The sequence below is a fragment of the Crocodylus porosus genome, unplaced genomic scaffold (genome assembly GCF_001723895.1).
Source record: "Crocodylus porosus isolate Cpor-Errol unplaced genomic scaffold, CroPor_comp1, whole genome shotgun sequence".
Taxonomy (NCBI): domain Eukaryota; kingdom Metazoa; phylum Chordata; order Crocodylia; family Crocodylidae; genus Crocodylus; species Crocodylus porosus.
Genome location: NW_017728951.1, coordinates 12,746,192 through 12,767,177, shown reverse-complemented (window position 1 = coordinate 12,767,177; position 20,986 = coordinate 12,746,192). Strand labels below are relative to the sequence as shown.

The 20,986-nt window shown below is 42.0% G+C and overlaps 1 protein-coding gene across 2 annotated transcripts in view; it reads left to right on the top strand.

The window, feature by feature from the left end:
- The window catches only part of SEC23IP (SEC23 interacting protein), a 43,656-nt gene extending 33,135 nt beyond the window's left edge, over positions 1-10,521 (top strand). For both annotated transcript variants that reach the window (XM_019555798.1, XM_019555797.1), the window contains exons 18-19: positions 3,741-3,841; positions 8,655-10,521. In XM_019555798.1, the coding sequence (XP_019411343.1) occupies positions 3,741-3,822 (82 nt within the window). In that variant the 3' untranslated portion in view covers positions 3,823-3,841; positions 8,655-10,521. The remainder of the gene's footprint in view (positions 1-3,740; positions 3,842-8,654) is intronic.
- The last annotated feature ends 10,465 nt before the right edge of the window (positions 10,522-20,986 follow it).

The following is a 20,986-nucleotide window of genomic DNA, read 5'->3' as shown; positions in this document are numbered from 1 at the left end:
GGGACAAGAAGCGGTGGCACACCTTGTGCCACTGCTGTGTGTTCCTGGGGAACACCTGTGCCATGCCCTTTGGCCTGTGACTGGTTAACCCAGGTGGGGTAGAGGAGTCTGGGGCCAATACTGTGCTGGTCTCAGCAGCCTTACCTGGGGGCCTCGGGGAGCTGCAGCCAGGGTGATCCTGCCGCTAGGAGTCTGGACAGCAGCTGGAGTGTGACTCAAGCTGGTTAGGCTCCATTTTTGGGCAGTGTGCGCTGCCACCCAGTTTTTTTTCACGTGAGTTTTTTGGCCCTGGTATGTCTCAAGATCAAATAAACCTCCTATGCTGCAAGGTAGCAGTGCAGGAAACACCTGAATGTGCAGTATGTTGTGCTGCAGGTGGATCTGTTGGGCCACATACTTCACAGCTGCACTCGTATGGACACGGCCTATGAATTTTTAGCATTAGGAAGTTTTATTCCAGAGGGATAGACTTTCTACTCAGCATAAATCAGAATAAAATCTGTTCTTCTGTTTAAAGACGCCTTCTGCCACTATCTTCTTCCTATTTTTGGCAAGATTTCATCACCAACTCGATATGAAATATTCCTTGGCTTCTAATGTAAAGCTGAGTAAAAGCCTTGTAAATGGATATGTAACTTTTTTGCTGTTTTTGAGTGGTATGCTAAATCAAGCTATCTCCAAGAGCATAAACACCTCAGTTTTTTCTGTCTGACCTGCAATTTCAAAGTCATGTTAATAAGCACCTTATCAGGGGAATGCTGGACTGTTTTTTAAATCTCAGACTTCTGATTTAAATATTGCCTGTGTGCATTCACATGGAATTTGTACACACTACTTGAACCAGTTAGAAATTGGAAGACCTACTTTAGGCCGCCTAGCCCATCTCTCTGAAAACATTCTTGGTCCATCTAAGTCTCCTGGCCTGAAATCTGATTTCATTTTTCTTTTTTTGTAATTTATCCCTTTTTAACCCCTGCTAAGTTAGGAATTCTTTTAATTCTTTATTTAAAGAGTTAGCTCTTTAATAGGGTTCCCTTTCTGGATATCTTAAGTTTCTGTGGCTGCAAACTTTCATTTATAGACTGACCTATCTTGCAGATAGTGTTTTCAGTCTATTCTACCTAGAGTTTGTCATGATATTTTTGGTGTTTGTATGGTATTGTTGCTTTGAAAACATCCAATCCTTTAATTCCTGCCCCCACACCCAAGGTTATCATTGAAGGTCACTCTCAAAAGTACATGCAGCCATCTACATAGCACCATTATTTTTTTTTTCTGAAATGTGAACAGCTTTTACCACAAAAACAATTTATATTCCTTTCTCCAGTAGGATGCTTTGCCTTCACTTGACCCCTGTTCTGAACTGGATACACACAACACATGCTTGCAACAATGATCATTTTCCAGGCAAAATGAGAGTACTGTGAATGTTTTGATAACTACTTTTTTTTCAAATAACTCTTCCTGAAGAAATGACAGTAGAGCACCAAAACTTATTGTGCGTGGGAATTAAATAGGGGATAGTGACACTCATGAGAGTTCAACAACAACAATAAAAATTAAAAGAAACATTGTCATGGTAGATCTTGTTTTATAACTCATCACTTATGTGCCATTGTTGCTCATATTGCCATCAAAACTGTTTATGGCACATGAATATAAAATGAGCAGATTTCAATATCAACATATAATCAGCCATGCAATACACTATTAAGAAAGCTATCAATCTGTTTTTTTCTCTTACACATTCTTAGTTGCTCACTTTGTGCATCTTATAATTGTGCAGTAAGATGCATAAATCTTCCATATATGTGGTATCATCCCATCGCCTATTTATTTTCAGATGGTACATAAACTACATAAACACAGCTTCTGTATAAAATGAGCAGCATCTGATCTTAAGAAACCAAATGACAGCATCTTGTTGCAAAGGCCAGTTGATACTTGATTCAACAAAAGGAAACTAAAAGAGCTATTTCCAATTTGTTTTTCCTCTTTGATAAAGAAAACTGGCTTTGTGATTTTTTTTTTTTTTTTACGGTCACAGACACAAGTAGGTGCTTACTAGCATGTGCCAGAGTGCTTCTGGAAAATAAAATAAGCAGTTAAAAAAATAAAGCAGGAAGCTTGAAATCAAACTTTATTGGGTCTCTTAATGTTTATAACAGGGACTCTTAAAGTTAAATATACTGCCTAGGGCTGGATCCAGCCCACAGAGCCCCATAATCCAGCCCCTGGTACTGCCCCTCTTGCTGTGCCTGACCATCCCTACATACAGCATCTGGGGTGTGTGCTGCCTGCAGCGCTCACTTGGGCCAGTGTCCTTGACTAACCTAGTGGATGCTGCCTGTGGTGGAACAGGCATGGGAGGGGCACAGTCTGATCCAGCCCATGAGTCGATCCTGTGCCATTCGTCTGCCCAACAGGGCCAGATGAATTTGGCATCCCTGATTTTAACGCATGGTAAATCAATTGCTGACAGCAGATGGGATATTCAGATTGATGCTCCAGTCATTGTGTCTATGAGCAGTATCAACTATTTGCCTCTAGTCATTGGATTTCCCCTGAGTAATTGATGATAAATTCCCATAGTAGTGATTTTCTTCTTCAAGGACATGCAGCATCTTGTCTGTTATCTTTATTCTAAGCAGTAGTATTTATTTGCCACAAGGTGGCAGTCTGTAGTTATAGTTACCTGCCTAAAAATTTGTTATTTTTTTGCATAATCTGAGTAAGAGCAGTGCAGTGGCTAATGACCCAAGAATTCGCATTGTCCTCTTTGTGGAATTGTGTGGTAGCTTTACATTAAGGCTCTTGTCATGCTCGTTATAGCCATCAGTGGCAATTGGAAAAGCATGTTTGCCATTCACTGTACAATATTTACATATTTGATTTTAAAAAGTATATTTTAAATTGAACATTTCATTTTTATTGTGTAATAGCCATAGATGTGTGTAACATCTTACAGACAAATAAGTTTCTTGGGGAGAGGCCTTAGCCCTCAGTGTATAAGATGAGGTTCTGTAACAGCCTATGATTAAGGAGGAGGAGAGAAATGTAATGAGATACTATGCCATTTGAATTGTTCTTGGTTTGGGCAGGAGAATGATTATTTTATACAATTATGTAACATATGCATGTGTAATGTTCTGATTGGGCCTGATAGCATATCACGAAAGTATAAGTGTGGTGCCTGCCCATAAGGAGAGGTTTCTTCAGAGACTTGGGAAGGATATTCTGAATTCTGACTTTGGGGTAAAAAAATGGAAAAATACAGGTTGAAGGCTTGAGAGATGAGATATTGGCTGGGTATGTGCTGGAGCAGAAACTTTAGTACAGCAACTGCGATGGGATGCCAAAATGGAGGAATTCAAGCAGAAGAATAATATTGAAGTGGTGGATATGATAATGAAGAAGATTTTTAGTTGCAGCATATTAAAGGAGAGGTGATGTAGTGAGGACAGGAACGACTTAATTGCTCTAACTGTCACACAAGGTAAGACACTAGCCCTGTTAACAGTGGGGATCAAGAGGAAAGAATGGAAATGAAAGCCTGGATGAGAGGCAAATTGTGACTTGACAAGTCCAGTGCGAGAGGTTATGAGCCTCAGTGATCAGGAAGATCATGTTGCGTGTGTATTTTTCTACAAATACCAGATGTGCTGTAGGTTAAGGTGAGGTGTGTCTCTGAAGAAATAAAGTTGATTTATAAATAATTAACAAGCCTTTTCTGTTCACAGGGAATCTGAAGATACTGCCTTGCTGCTTCTCAAAGAGATATACAGAACTATGAACATCAGTCCCGAACAGCCACAACACTGATGTAAGGATATCTGACTTTGTAAGATTGTTCTAATATTATTTCCCATAATTATCCCAGCATAATTTAGTGAGATTGGTACCAGAGATAACTTACACTCCTCTTTTCTCTAAAACCTACAGTGTGAAGCAGAGAGTTAGACAATTTCTTTCAAATACTGTAAAAAGTAATTTCTAGGTTTATGCATACATTTTGCTTCTTCCTTCTGCCCTTCAAAAGGGTAGATTAGACCAGAGCTTTTGCTATAGCTGAGAGCAAGAATCAGCCTGACGTGAGCTCTATTTTTCCCCCCAGTGTTCTTTCCCACCACAGTTGCATAGCGAATATCTAAATATAATTAGTGGAACCTGCTTTATAGTGACAGTGGTCATGGGGAAATTCTTTGTATAATGCAGTAAATTGAAAAGCAATCCCAACTGTTCAGTGTCACTGCAGTGTACGAATTGTAGTTATAGCTATAGCGATATTCCACCCACTGTTAAAGTGTGTCTTTGCTGGGGAGTTGGGGAAAGCTGAATGACTTTCCTTTTTAAAAAGGTTCCCTGCCTGGGCAAATGCATAAAATCTTAAATGTGAAATGCTCTAAGTATTCTGCTGGAGTAAACTGTAAAACATTGAACTCAGGCTATTGTATAAAAGTTTTACATACTTGACCATTTTCTGTATTTTTTTATACAGTAAACTAATTTGGCTAGTTACACTACAGAGCTTTGAGAATTGCAGCATAAATTAGACTCCTGGGAAAATTTAGATACCTTCAAAAAGAAGATATAAAATACACTTTATATTGGGTGTGTCTACATGTACATTTACTGTGCGTTAAATTTACTGCACAGTAAATTACTGTGAATTTAGAGGGTTTAGGCCGGCATGTACACGGCAGGTGTTACAGCGCAGTAACGCTGTGTGTGGACTGAAGTCAGCCCACACACGCAGTATTACTGCACAGTAAGGTGTCTACATGTGTGCATGATGCAGGTAGCAAATTTATACCCAAGTCGGTATAAGTCGTTACATTTTTGTGCAGTACTGGTGGACACGTGTAGTTGCGTGCCCATACTGCACAGTAATTTAGGTTACTGCGCAGTAAATGTGCACATGTAAATGCACGCATTGTGTATAAAGATGTATCTCTAGTACAAAGCATATCTAAAAATTAAGTTTTCCAGTTGAGTGTCCTCAGTCTGAGAATTTCTCCCGCTATGCACAAGGTATGAGGTAGAGGTTGGATTCCAGTCAGGCACCATATTGTTTAGTGTTCTGCTGTTTAGTTTTGGAGGTTTTGTGCTAATTGTTGGACTTAAAGCAACCAAGACAGTAACAGCTGCAGAAATCAATAAAGTAGAGAGCTTATTTTTCTCTCTTGGTTGTGTGACTCAGTGAAATCACACTTGTGTTCAGTGGCAATTGCTTTGATCTCGTTTTCAGTTAGTGACCATTAGGAATATGAAAATATTACAAAACAAAGAAAAAACTTACTGACTTTCTGGAAAGTCTAGAAAAAATTCCTGATTCCTCAGGCTCAGGGGATTCAATGCTCAGGGAGAGTATCTGAATGTTCAGGAGCATTCCACGTGCCTGAAGTGCTGCTTGTACAATCCTAATAATAGGTTTTTTTAATGGAACACTTCTAGTACTCAGAGTGTCAGATAGCCACTATAAATGATTGCTGACGGGCATACTACGCTGGCCTAATGTCAGTGCTGTTCTGTTTTGCTGAAATGTCATAGTTGATCAACTGCACTTTTTTTCTTTTTTCTCTTTTTTTTTTCCTTTTTTTTTTTTTGTAAGTGTAGCAGAATAAAATGAAAAACTGGACTTGAAACTACTGCTTAGCCACACAATTGCTTATCAGTTGTTTAGATGCTATATGGAACACATCAAGTTATTGCAATTGTAGAGTTGCTTTCTCTACTTTTGCCTCTTAAATGGTTGTCCTTATGAACTAAAAAAATTACTGAAATGGTTCTGAATACCCATGTTTTTGCCTTGTTTAGTGGCAAATCATCCTACAACAAATACACAGTCTCTGATGTCTGAGCTTCAGCTAATGGACATCAAGCTCCATGCAAAGGAAAGAGCATGTGAGGTTGGGATATTGTAGCCTGGTCCTCTCTTGCCTAACGAACACAAGTCAGTCAGGAGTGTAGGAACAGATGTAATCGCTTTAGGATCTATTAGGAGGTATTCCAGCCCTTGGATAGTCAGTAATCACGAGACCACGGTTAAAGTCCAAGTGTCCTGCCTGGCAGAATATTTTGGCCCTTTTAAAAAAAAAAAAAAAAAAGTAACAATATTCCATGTCTTCCCTTGATTTTTTTTTTGCAATAACAAAAGGCTTTGCTTACACAATATAAAGCACCTTCAAGAAATCCTTCCGTGGGAAGAAAAGTTAGGATTTTCTTAGGCTAGTGAGAACAATCGCATTTCTGCAGTATTTTTAAGTTTCAGAGCTTTTAAGGTTTTGTTAAGTCTTAATATGTGAAATAGATAAAACTCAATCAATGCAGTGAGGACGCAGGTCTTTTCTCTCTGTGGGATCTGGAAGAAGAGCCTCCTTTTTCTGTTCCTTTGTTAAGAGGTAGACTGAGCAAAGGAAAAGGTTCCATAAAATCATAAAGCTTTTATTTTTTAAAATATGTGGGATGTTGGTAGGTATTTTCGATTCCTGAATCTATCTTTTGGAAAAGTCTGGGTTATGAATTATGATTGCTTATGAATGGAGTGTAATACATTGTAAAGTATATATTTGGAATAACTGTGATGCTGCAGGGTCTACAAGATGTGGATTTCTCATGGTTTAAGGAATAAAGTCCTGAACCTATGCTATCTGAGAATAATAATAATGTGATTTCCAGAAGCACAGAAGTATAGCTCAATTGAAATAGAAAATGATGTCAAGATATAATCTTTTTTTTTTATAAGGTGCTTTATATAGTTGGCACTTGCAGGTGTAATTTTTTGTCTCCTAAATAGTTTTAGTGATGCAGTAGTATAACAAGCAGGGTTTATGTCCTGGGCAAACCCTGCAGGAGAGGCACAGGAGTTGTAATGAGTCTCCAGCTGCTGGTGGTGCTGCCTGCACATGCTCTGGATGCCCTGGCTCTTGTTCATAAATCAGCAGTAGTGTGGTGTAGACTCTGTCAGTTAGGAGGGTGCCAAAATCTTCCCCGAAGTCAGCATCCAGGGGTTCGTGCCCCTCTCATCCACTCCTAATTACTCTACTGTAATGGTGGCATCTGAATTGCTGCTATTTTCCTTTTATTTATTTCATCATAGATATTCTAGACAACTTAATAAATTTTCTAGAGGTGAATCGATACATTGGTCCCATATTGGATTGGCACCGATATAGGGGAAAAATTGAAAGTATTGGCAGTCGGCTTTTTTTGCTTGATGTGGCCAATAATATGTCCAATAAATACATTGTGCATGCACATGACCAGGAGTGCAGCCTGGTGGCTTGGAGAGCAGCATTGGCTAGTATTTCTGTTGTGAGGGAAGGGAAGGGGTGTGGTAGGGGGCAGATAGAGACCCCTGTGGTGAGGGATGGAGTGGGGCAGGGGCAGGCGCTGCACAGCCAGGGTATGGTGGGGTGTGGGACAGAGTCACGGATTGTCTGAAGGGTGCGGGGGGAGGGCAGCTCCTGCTGCTACATGCACCCCAGGAGGGCATGGGGGGCATGCCCATTGGGCTGCCATTGTGGGTGGGGGCCAGAACGGCACTGGGTTCTTCCTGGGGGGAAGGAAGGGGGGGCTGGGCTGGGCTGCCCATGGGGCAGGTGGCAGCAGTTCTGGAAGTGGGGCTATGGGGAGGGGGTGGGCTACGGCAAATTTTGGAGTGGCTGCAGTCCCCCCTCCCCCCCGAGTCACCACTGCCCACCCTGAGCACAGCCTGGCCCAGCCTCCACTGATAAGAACCCAGCGCTGCCCTGGCCTCAGCCCATAGTAGCAGCCCGCCCTCACCCCATGCACAGATAGATGTGGGGGCGCACACCCCCATGCCCTCCCGGGTTGCTTGCAGTGATGGGAGCTGCCACCCCCTCCCTACACCCCCTGGATGAGCCATTCACAGCTCTATCCTGTGCCCTATCCTGCCCTGGCTGAGAAGTGCTTGCCCCTAGCCCCACTCCCTCCCACACCATAGGGTCCTCGATCTGCCCCCCCTACTCCTTCCCAACCCCTTCCCCCACAACAGACTTGCTAGCATGACACTGGTCTCCAAGCTCCCCAGCTGCATATTGGAATCGGATTGATATCGGCCGACATGGCTCCTTAAAAATTGGCCATTGGTATCTGCCCAAAAAATCTCTATCGGTGCACCCCTAAAATTTTTTGGTGGGGATGGGGAGGTGTTCCCTAAGTCTCCTCTAAAAGACACAAAAAATATGTTATAATTTCTGTAAATTCAGAGCTCCTAAACTCTGGCTTCAGATACAGCACTTGTGTCAAATGAGGTAAAATAGAATTAATTATTTAATGAAAGCATCCCCATGGTCAGAAGGTTGGGTCATATTTAAAGCTCAGTTTTTGGGGTTGTGGAGGTGGGTATTATTATTTACAAATGGAGCTGGGTAACTTCCATTACCGTGTTGCCACCTCTCCCATTTTACCTTCCTAATTGTCATCAATAGAATGAATCCACAAAATACAAAACTTTGGGGTGTTTTTTAAAAAGCAATGAAAGGTGTTTGTGTGTTTTTAATTTTTCTTTTCTTTTGAAAAGAACGTTAACCTGTCTATTTTTTCACACTTGTAGCAGTGTGAAACTAGAAAATCGTCTGTTTAAACTTTTGTGCGTGTGCGTGAGGGTATTTTGTTTTGTCTTTCCGCAGTTGATCTGCTGTCAGTGTTGCGGCTGACCTGCTGAAAAACAGATTTGAAGAACTCCCAGTATTTCCCTAGTCACAGATGATGGAGCAAGAATCAGAAAGTCAATGACAGCCTCTTCTGTCAGCCCAGAGCTCTTGGATTTGGATTACTGCCTCCTTGTTTCACTTCAAGAAAATTGAGAATGTTGAAAAGCTCAGCACCACTGTTTGGTCCACGTAATTGGAAGGACACTATTTCAACCTTTGTAAATCAACCTAATTGTACACTTGCCAAATATAAGTGACCAGTGAAGCATATTTGTGGCATGCAAACTATTATTTCTGCCCCTCCATCTCTGCTGTTTCATTTGGCTATCAGACATCTAGTGTCCATCAAGGCAGTGTGTTCTGATTTAAAGTAAGGACTTGTTGAGAAATGGGAATAATCTGCTTTTCTTAAAACAACTGTTGTTCCATCTTTTAAAAACAAAATGTGAATTTTAGTCCTAAGCTGCTTTAGTACAAATGACATCTAGCTGTTTGTATTTACTAAAACGAGTTACCGGAACCAATTTCTTACTACTTAACTGTAAGCGTAATACTGAGATTTTATAAAACCTTTTCTCAAGCCTCTGTTGAAGGAGTTTTCTTTTGATAGAGGTAAAATGACTTTTTGCTGTAGAAAATGCCAGAAGTTTGTTGCAGTTGGTTCAGCCTTCATATAACTTATGTAAAAGATTCAGGGAACAAAGATATCAAATAACATTTCAATTTAGTAATTATGTAGATTTTAGTGTGGCCTAGTGGCTACTGCCTTGTGAGAAAATGCAGATGTATGTAAAGACTATTTGAAGCTTATGAGAGCAAAATCCAACAGGCAGAGTCAAGACCTATGACCTGCACTCCATTTTCATCTACTGAAATCAGTGGGAATTGGATGGGATGAGGTTTTATAGATTTGTTTCTCTGTGACCACTGTAACTTCCTTCTGGCTTCAACTTTTAATGCAAGTTGTTTCTCATTTTCTTAGTAGTAAGTACCTATAGCCCTAATGCAGCCAAAATTTGCTTCTGTTGCTACAGTAGGTGCATTTTGCTAATGGTTACATTGTGGATTCTCATGGAACACAGTTGTTTGTTTGCTTTTTAAAGTACATGTATAATACACATTTTTGGGTATATATTTTTGGTTAGTATAATTAAAATATTCTAATGTCAGTTGATCTTTACAGCAAGGTTTTGTACATCTCCCATCGGTGATTTAATTTGTATTCTGGCTCTTTGGATGCTTGTGGTGTCACTTCCTCATTCTGAACATTTGGTTCCATGTTTACTACAGTAAAGCTTTTTTCCCACTTTATTTTTACTTACCCAAAAAATACCACCAGAAAGTGAGAGCGCAGCCTTTTGCCTGATGGTACAACACATGGAAAAACCCAAGCCCTTCAGTATTAAACAAAGTTTCTCAGCAGCTTTCAGATCCTTACAAATGGTATTCCGGTCACGTTACCCCTAGTACAGTATAAAATACCAAAGCATATAAGATGTAAAGGTTTCTGAGAATCTTCAGCTATGTTGAATGTGTGCAGTGTGCTGAAGTGAATACGTAAAGGCAAACCAAATAAATTTAATAGGAAAAAAAAAAACTCTAGAGAATATTGCGTATGACGTACACTTTTATACTAAAGCCAAATTCTAATGGGAATTCAGCTTGCTTTTTGATTTTGTTCATTATTATGAAAGGAAATAACTGCTTCATTTGTTAACAGTAATAATTTTTCTGTTGCATGTTACTTGCATATTTTAAAGCTAATAACAGTTTCTAATTCCAAAGAATTTGTACTTATTTCTTTTTACCTCCCTAGACTTAATAAAAAGACAAGGTAAGCAACTATTTGGAGTGGGAGGGGAGATTTTTGAGAACATAATCTCCATCAGTTGAAAATATGCATTGTGTTGTAAACATTGACTTTAAAAATTGCAAGTTATTTGACCCCTGTATGTACCAATTTATTTCTGCTTACTAGAGTAACAGACTTCCTGATTTTTAATCCCATTGGCTTTATTGAAATAACAAGCTGGATTTAGTCCCATTTGTAACTGGCCACAACTTAATACAGGTTTCCTTGCTTTATGCGTTCTGGATGTGCGAATTCACCCTTATGCAATAACCCTTTTAATAGAAAAATGTGGTTACATTCGAGGTAAATTCACTGTTATGCAATTGGTGTGGTAGAAGTTCACAGTCATCTGCTTTGTGTGGTGCATTGTAGGAATGATGCCATAGGCTGAGCCAGTTGGTGTTGCCCGGGCCAGGCTACAGCACCGGTCCCTGCAGCCCAGCCCAGGCATCAGTGTGGCGCCCTGGGAGCTGGGAGCCATGAAGCTGCCTGGCAGCAGCGTCTGTGGCCACCGCTCAGGGCAGCTGGTGCTGCGCTTCTGGAGCTGCAGCTGCCCCAGGAGTGACATAATGCCACATGTGTCCTGCTACTGGGGCGGACAGGGGGCGCAGCACAGCCCAGCGGTACTGCTCCCAAGGCAGCTGCAGCTGGGCACAAAGTGCAGCGCACAGCAGCAGCCGCCTCTGCCTGGCTGTGATTCCAGCTGCGTGCACACCCCTCCTGCAGCTGCCTGGAGTCTGTAGTCCCGCGTTTGGGGGGGCTGACCCCCTTAGATCCAGCCACCCTGCACTTGTGTGTACCGTCTGCTGTTGGTAAGTACCAAAGTTGTCTTGTAAAAATGGTAGAAATGGGTCTGGAGGTCAGTACAGCCGAGGTCTTGGAACATATCTCTATTTGTTACATTGTAAAGTGGATTCCCTTTATATGAGTTTGAGTTGTGCCATTTTCCAGGAACGCTTGTACAGCATAAAGCAAGGGAAACCTGTATAGCAGCGCTGTTGGTGAGGCACATCTGTGCAAAACCTGTTGGAGGTAGTGGGACATATTTTGACCAGGAGAATTTTTAATTGAGGAAACCCTGGATCCACCTGTGAGATGGGGACATGATTGCAGCGGACCTCTAGCAAAGGCGCACGGGTGAGGATTCCTCAGGCCTGTAGCCAGATTCCTAATGGCTTTGGTGAGGTGGAAGCTGTGTCCAGCCTTTCTCCTGGCTTGGACAACTTCCCACGCAGCGTGCTGCATTCAAGGATCCCATTCGAGGGTGTCTCCTTTACCTCGTGCATCGTATTGGGAGTCTGCCCACCAAACTTGGCAGATGTGAATTGACTGAGTGACAAGTGTCTTTGTGGATTTATGGGGCTCTGCTTTCTCACTATTCTTTGGTGCCATAGAAATACAGAAATGGAGGTTTTCTGAGACACCTCCCCTCTACTTGTACGTTTATAAAATTGCCTTCAGAAGAGCAAAGATAATCATTTTTTTAAACTACATTTTAAACCATACATGGAAAACAGTGATTATCCTCAGGATGGTGTAACTTACATATCTTCTGCTGCTGGCCCCATTGAACTCCTTCTCACAGCAAGGAAAAATTCTGACAAGTCGGGAAACCTTTAGGCTTGCTGTGCCTGTCTTTTCCACTGCTATTGCTGCTTTTAATAGCTTATATGATGGCATTCAAAATTCATCTTCACCTTCCACTATTGGTTTTCCTTCCTTTTATGCACCCTAGCACAGCATTAGTATGGTGCCTAGCTACTGCTTTATATCTACATTTTAAACCTACTCACACTCCACTGCCACCCCTTCATAATCATTTCTAGTTTAATACATTACATCTTTTTTCCTGTTAGCATGCACTGGGTTCGTATTCTTTTACCTTTTTTCTTATATCTCATTATCAACTTTCAACTGAGCTGGCCACCTCATGAGACTTGCCATTGTGGTCTAAAAATATTAATTATTTTATCTACCACCTGATTAAATACTGTTGCCCCTAATTCTATATCTACTGTGTCTTCTAATTAAGTAAATATTTGCATGTAAGAAATTATGTGTAAAGATACAGTAATTGCATTCACTTTAATGTTGCCTATCACCAGGTACCATTATTTAAATGGCAGAGTACTTTAGCAGCCTCAAAAAGCACAGTGGAATACTGAAATATTAATAGTAGAGAGACACAAATATTTGACAGTTTTATCTTAAGCTTTTTAAATTTTATTTTTTACTTTCCCCTAGTCTCCCAAGCATTTAGTTTATTTACCCAGATTTTATGCTTTCTTGTTGCTGGACCAAGTCAAAACCCCAAATTTATCTTTTTTTGGATTTACAAAATATTTGCAGGATGCTGTGCCTGTAAGCTATGGATTCCCCTGCCTTTGTTTGCCAGCAAGTGCTGGAACACATCTGAAGTGTGCAAAGTCATCATAATGAATTTGACTTTTAGGTCCTGGCACTTCTCTTGGAGTCAATGAACTCTGGTTTCTACATGAATTTCAGTCATCTCATTCAACTTGCATGAACTTACCTATTGCAGTTTTTCTTAGTTTCAACCTTAATACTTAAACTTTTGGATGCTTATGGTCTGGTTTTGGTAACTTAATGGCTTCTTAAGCCTTTTCTAGCCTCTGGAGCTGATACTAAATAAAGCTTTTGCTGTTTTTGCTTGGAAATAGAAACTGTAAAGGTTTCACTATTGATTTTTTTTTTCTTTTTTTTTTTTTTAAACTGTGTTTCTACTTTTTGGTGTTCCTTAAAATTGTTCTTGAATAGTTTCTTGCCTTGCGTATTGGTAGAGATTGGAAATGGGGAATGCATTAAAGCACATTGAATGATTTTATTTAGAAATAACATGCCAAAGGTTGTATGCGTTTTTGCAAACAGATAAGGAAGAAAAGTGGGAGTCTAAGATAACTCATTTTCACAGATTCTTGGTAATGCATACTACTACTCTGTCTTTGCTGTCTTTGAACAACTTTGTTTTGTATTCAGATCTCTTTATAAGTACAGCCCTGTCTTTCTTCAAATAACACCACTTTTCAATAGATCTTGTGAAAAATAGTTTCCTTTCAATTACTACTCATGGGTGATAACACTCATCATTTCTTTTGTCTACCTCTCTTCACCATTTCTGACCATTGAATGTGCCTTCATAAAGGCTCCATTTGGGTAACAATCTAATCAGTCCCACCTCTTCCTGGCATATAGAATTTATTTTCAAAGTGCACCGATAGAGAGAGAGCCAGATTAGAGTCCCTGAAATCATGCAGCTAAGCTCTAAGAATTTTTAGTCGTACACCTTACTGAAAATTTACTGTTGTGACTTTTACTATTCGTGCTCAAGTTTAAAACTAATATGATCTCATAGACTGACCAGCCACCTAAGACATGCATCTCTCTGCTTATTATTATTGTTCTTCATTTGTGTGTGCATGCACGTGTGTGGTGTTAGCCCTTCAAATTCAAAGATGACCATGACATGGCTGGTTGATTTGGTTTCTGTGAACATGTGAGTGGCTGATCAGGCCAATTTGTGCTTTGAACTGTCTATGGCACACTGAGCAAGAGATGACACTTTGAGTTGCTTGATCAACAGCGGATGTGCCGCTGCGAGATTTATGCTGTTAGCAGTTCTTCTCTGCTCACAGACAGTAGCTCCAGCATGGATGAGACTTTGCTAGGTGGAACGATCATGAGCAAGTTCTTCCCAAGACTTCGGCTCAATGTTGCAATGTTTCAAGGAAGACTTGAGGAGTCCTTGAAGTGTTTCTTCTGGCCTCCCTGAGGGCACTTTCCCTCCTTTAGTTCACTATAAAAGATTTTCTTTGGCAGTCTCTTATCTGACATCCTGATGACAGCCTGCCCATCTCATCTGTGATTTCGTCAACAATGTGGATGCTTGGAATAGCTTCCCATGTAAGAACCTCAGTGCCTGGGGTTGTTGCCATCTTATTCTTATCAGTTTGCTTAGACAGCCCATGTGAAAGTGGTTCAAGTTCATAGCATCTGTATACCATCCAGGGTTTGCATGCATGCATCAGGGTTGGCAACACAATGGCTTTGTAGACTTTCATTTTTGTTGGTTAGCTAATGCCTTTGTGCTTTCACATATTTACATGTAGTCTGCAGAAGGCCACACTTGCTTTAGCAATTCTGGCATTGGTTTCATCATCGATGTGAATTGCATGCAACTGTGTACTGCCTAGACAGGTGAACTTGTCCACTCCGTGGAGGGTTTGGCCATTCACTGCGATGGTAGGCTCTACATAAGGCTTTCCTGGTCCATCACTTCTGCTTTCTTAGTGATTGTGAGACCAAAGTTGTCACAAGCTGAAGAGAAATGGTCCATACTCCTTTGCATGTCAGACAGATTTGGCTTTCAGGGAATAGTCATGAGCGAACAGAAGATTGCGAACAGTCACTTCCATCTTAGCCTCAAATTGAAGAGTTTGCCATTAGTCTGGTGATAACTGGTGTCCCAGTGTCGCAACCACAAAAGACATCTGTAAGCATGGCAGAGAACATCATGCTGAAGAGGGTTGGGGCCAAGGCACAGCCCTCCTTGACTTCACTGGTGCCTGGGAATGGTTCACATGACTCGCTGACATCCACCACGCAAGCGAGCATGCCATCATGGAATTGCCAGATCATTGCGATGAATTTTTCTAGGCAACCAAATTTTGTCATGATCTTCCTAAGGTCCTCCTGACTGATGGTACCAAGTGCTTTTGTCAGGTCAGTGAAAGTCATGTACAGGTTGGAGTTCTGTTCCTGCCATTTCTCCTGAAGTTGACAAGCTGCAAACACCATATCTACGTGTATTCACACACACAATCAAGCCCTGTCTCCTTGCCACTGTCAAGCAGTTTCTTTCCTTAAAAATCCTCCCCATGACTACTGCTCTATGTATAAATACACAGAAACATGCACACACAAATATATTTCTGTTTGCATCTCCTTAACCTGCAGAAATACTTCCTGAATAGCCTCTCTTCATATCGTTTGCCTATCCAACTTTTCCTGGATTTTTTTTAACCACTGTCAGCTGCTTCCACCCAGCGTGTGTCTGCTTCTGCAGACAGTGTGTGATGTATATGTTTGTGTGTAGTACTTCCCTTCCATCCTCCTAATCCTTTGAGTTGTATTTTGATACACAGGTCAATAGGATTGTAATTTAATATTTCAAGGTGCGGAATAATAAATCTTGGGAGTTTTTACAGCAATAATATTGACCAAAATGCCTCACAAAGCTCACTGCCATGCTTCATTTAGTTTTTCTAGGTTAGTTACTCAATTGTGCATTCAAATCGTGCAGTCCACATGCTGGACTATTCATTCGTAGTAACGTGGGCCTGCGCATATCACCAAACAGCATTCCTATGGTATTCGATGGTCTTACTCATTAGTTTCCATGTTTTGTTTTGTTTTTGATTGTTCATGAGCAATGTCTTAAGTGAAAGTAAAAAACCTCAAGCACAGCTCTGATATAGTAGTTTTCACCCGGAGATCCCCAAGTGCTTTGTGGACATCAGTGTTATTTTCTCCATTTGACAGCTAGGAGATCTGAAGCTAGGAAATGATGCAGCAGGCCTCCTGAGTCACCTTTGGTAAGTGGCAGAGCATCCAGGTTTTCTGAGCACTGGCCTCGTGTTGTATCTATGACACAATCAACAATGGCCTTGTTTAGCAACACCATCAGGCACTGGGAGGAGCTGGGGCTCAGAGGCCAGGTCCTCTGTGGTGAATATCTGGCTGCTGACTTCTGGATTACTACTATAGCGGAGGCATGATACGTTTATGCTGTGTCTGCTCTCAAAAGTCCTGAGAGCAGACTGATTGCTGCCTCTGGGTGACAGCAATGTAGAAAGTCTTGTTGAGCTACTAAATAAATCTCCGAGTCAACACCTTTGGCTGCCCTTGAATAAAAATGACTTTCCCTAATGAACTGGTGCAATATGCACCTTGCATTTCCATGAACCTCGGATGTGGTGGCAGCTTCACCGTTGATGCTGTGGCTAGCTTCCTGTTAAAACCCTAATTTAACACACGGTCCTTAACCTCATGCAGTCTTTGTGCTTATCCAGATTATGTCCTAACTGGATATCAGGCTGGTTCATACTGGGGGATGTATGGGGTCAATTAAAAAGGAAAAAAATCATTTTTATAAACTTTCTAAATTTCTCTAGGCGTATTCTGTCTCTCTCTCTTGACCTACAAACTATTCAGATGTCTTTTAAGAAGGATTGGTATTTCCCTCACTTCGGGGGGGACTTAACTTGTTCCCTGACAAATTAATCAATAGTTTGTGGCATTATTTTAAATCCAGACTGTGCCAGCTTCTAGCAGTCTGTATAAACTGTGCAAAAGGTCAAACTCTGCTCTTTCTTCCCTACAAATTAGGACCACGGTTTTGCTTGTGGGACCTTTTAAAGTGCCACAGGAGCTGAACATCTAATGCACTTTCTATATGCTTCCCAGCACGGAAACTTCATTTGCTAAAAGACTGGGCAGAGATTAGTTCTCCGGTATGCATCGGCACGTTTCTGCAGTACATGTTTGTAGCTAAGCCTCGTCTGTTGTTTGACTTGACTTCACTCAAACCGGCATTGTGCTGGCTTCTTTGAGTACTACCTTGAAAGTAATCAGGTTTTTTTTAAGATAGTATTAGGAAGTTATATAATAACTGCCTGGCAAATGTTAAGGTGTGTTCAGTCTTGTTGATTAATAAAGAGAAGGTACTTATATTGGTAGAGATTTAGCATAACATCTGATTGTCTGAGATTATTGTAGTTATATTTAAAAACAAAAATATTTGACTATCAGGAAATGTATGCAAGGTACCACAAGACTACACTAAGATTCACCTCGTAGTAATAGCTATCTCATAATATCCACCATCAATTCTTTTGCATCCAACCACATGGGACATTTTCTCTCTCAACTTGCAAACAGCAGGTCTCCTGAATATAGGAAAAAACTCAGTGCATACCTGAAAAATGTTTTTCATAAATTTAATCATTAGCATTTTGATCTGTCCAGGTGCCTGAGGGAAGAACTCAGAACAAGAATAAGAGCTTTAAAAGTCTGCTCATCAAGGGGAGAAGTGCATTTCTAAAGGCATTGCTAACAACTCTTATTTTATTAGGAGGTCTTTCTGGGGAAGGGGAAGTTGCCCACAGCTGAAAATGACCCCAGAAAACTAAAAGGAAACGACTGACATTCCGATTTTTAAAAGCAAAGACAGTAACATAGATACTAAGTATGAAAACAGGTTTGCTGCTTCTGTGAGATTCACTGAAGTAGTGGGTGATGTGAACACAGGAGATGTTTTACATACAGATTAATTTGTCTATCACAATCTTAACTGAGAAAAATAAATGTGCATTTAGTTTAGTCAAAATGGTTGTCTGGACCAAGAAACCAGAGCTAAAAGACTCTTGACCACCAGAGCTAAAACCTCCATTGTGTGGAGGTTTATTGTATTGCCTCCTTGGGGACTGCAAGACGGATGCTTTGGGGAGTGGGAAGAAGCTCAGGTTCGTTTATCTTCTGGACAGTACGGTACAGCCCATATTTTACTCAGGTGTTTGAGGAGGGGGGGTGTTAAATATAAATGGATAAGAAGAGATGTGAATACTAAGAATATTATTCCCAGATACTGCAGGTAAATTAAATTGAGGAACTTTTCTTATCGTGAAAGCATGCAGAGCAATAGATACCTGGTTCTTTCTATCTGTGCTGTCTCTAATGTTCTACATGGTCTTAAAATTTTGGGTAGGAGACCTTGTTCAATGACTTGGGTGGAAGACAGAGAGAGGAGCTGTTATTACTGGGCAGAAATATCTAGAGAGGGCTCCTAAGCTTTCCATATGCAGGTTGTGAGATTGACTAGTTTGAAAATGGCACTGGCTTTGTTCAGCAAAGGAAGCCGTATATGGAACCGCTGGCACCCTTCTTATTTCAGCAGCTGATAAATTCCCAAGGTTGCTGGTAAGTGCTGTATATTACTGGTCCAAATACAAGTCAGCTTTATGAGTTGGCACTTAATGAGGAATGTTTATAGTTGTTTTTTTTTATCACAGAACAGATGCAAAATAAATGCAGGAAGTATATAGCCGATGTGGCATTTGATTGTGAACCTGCATTAATGGACTCAGATGCTCTGCTATAAATCTACATAAGTATGTTGAAGCTAACAAAGCAATTGAACGGTAGCTGAAGGAACTCGCTATTAGATGTTGAGAAACTTTCAGAGATGTTGAACAAAGTTGGGTAAATGTTAATTTAAAACGGTTCTTGATCTATATGCATACGGTATGCTGAGAGGGAGGGGAATGGCATGGGGTTAACTAAAAAGGAAAAAGTAAAGACCTAATGAGAAGGGAACATTTAGACCAAGGAAATGGGGAGAAAGTGAAGAAGGTGGTTTTAACGGAGCAAGATCTAGCACACGGAGTTGAAAGAGTCAGACTGTAAAGAGCCAATTAGTGCATTCAGTGTCAGTTTAGATATAAAGGGAGAGTCATTTGAGACAGCTGGATTATGGACAATGTTGGCAATCAGTAATAAGGAGATTGAAGTGGAGCAGGTGAAAAGAGATTTTTTTTTAAAAATTTTTAAACAAGAACCCCAAGTGTGCTGAAAGACATGTCTGTAATCTGATCTGGTAGAGAGTCTTTATTGGAAGTATAACCAACCTTTTATCTTCAGTTTATTTGGGAAACGGAAAAGGCAGTAATGCAACAAGGTCATGAAGAAATGATTTATCTGAAATGGAATTATTTCCTGCCCCCCAGATAGCAAATAATATCACATATATAAGTAAATAACTCTACAGACAAGTCTGTAAAGGTCCCACAACTAGAAACCTACGATCTAAATACTTTAAATTGTAGTAAAAATCCATTAATTTCTCATCCTGCAGACCTAAAATTCTTCTTCCAAGCTCTTTTTTTTTCAGTGCGATTTTCATTGCTTACAGCTTAGAAAATTCACAACAAACAACTAGCACTCCTAACTTTTTCTCTAGCTGCTCTTGAAATACTTACGAGCAGAGTGCAGAAATATAAGCAGGGGTGGATGAGGGAGGCCCACTAATCAGTGGGAGGCACTGGAACAGAGACAGGGTGTCACAATGGCCAGACTTGCCCTGCTACAACAGCAGCTACAGGCTCCAGCCCTGCGGAGTAGGAGAAGCAGCCAGGCAGTGACCCAAGGAGACTCTGTGGTCCCAGCAGTTGCAGGATGAGGGAAAGAGCCACAGGGTCCAGACCACGGGTGGGCAAAGTACAGCTTGTGGGCTGGATCCAGCCCATGGAGGGGCTTTGCCCCATCTGGCCTAGGCATGGTCTCATAGTGGTGCGTCCTGCCACCCCCAGGCATGCAGTGGGGCTAGGGAAGCTCTGCACTGGTCTGCCTTTCTAGGCAGTGGGAGCTGCTGGCCTGCGGTACTGGCAGAGACCCACGCACAGCCCCACCCCGCCACACATCTGCTGCAGACTTGCCTGCTCACAGTGACCAGTGGGACAGAAGTGTGCTTGGCATGGGAGAAAAGCAACCCTCACTGCCTCAGCGCTGCCCAGCGCTTCTTGCAGCAGCCGCGTGAAGCCCGCACTGGGCTGTCCATGCCTGGCTGCTGCAGGAAGAGCCGGGCAGTGCTGAGGGGGATGGGCTGCTATTTTTCCCCTGTGCCGAGCACACTTGTGTCCCACCGGCACTGCTGTAGCTGCAGCTGTTCAGCATGAGCAGACAAGTCTGCAGCAGGCGTGGGGCGGGCTGGGGCTGCACTTGAGTCTCCTCCAGCACTGTGGCCTGGAGCCAGCAGCTGCCTAGAAAGGCAGGCCAGCGCTGAGCTCTCCCAGCCCCCCTGCATGCCAACAGGCGGCACGACACACCACAGGCGGGCAGTGCGGAGCAGGCACAGGGACCGGGTCAGGGCTGTGCATGTGTCTTGCTGATTTGCTCGTGCTGGGTTCAGTCCAGAGCGGGCGTGGGGTGCGCTGGGGCTGTGCGCTCCTGGCAGTGCAGGGGGAGGCATCGCAGTGCATGTGGGCTCCAGGCTGCTGTGGGGTGGGTGCTGACCAGCTCGGGGGGTGTGCATGGGGGGCTCCCATGCATAGCCCTCCATACCCACAAACCTTCCCCCACAAACCTCACAGCCACACTCCCCCACACACAATCGCACACCCTACAAACGCCACCTCCCCAGACCTATCTCCACATGCACTCCCCTAAACGCACCCTGGGTCTCTGGAGGAAGCCGTGCTCAATATCACCCACGCACACCCCACCACACATGCACCCACACCCCCCCAGACTCCAACCTCCACACACGCACAAGCACCCCCCCCAAAGCCCTCCACACCCACCCATACTCACACATCTCCAAACCACCACCCCCACAATATACAAGAGTAAGATTTCATTTTGAGCTGTTATGCAGTCACCTCCG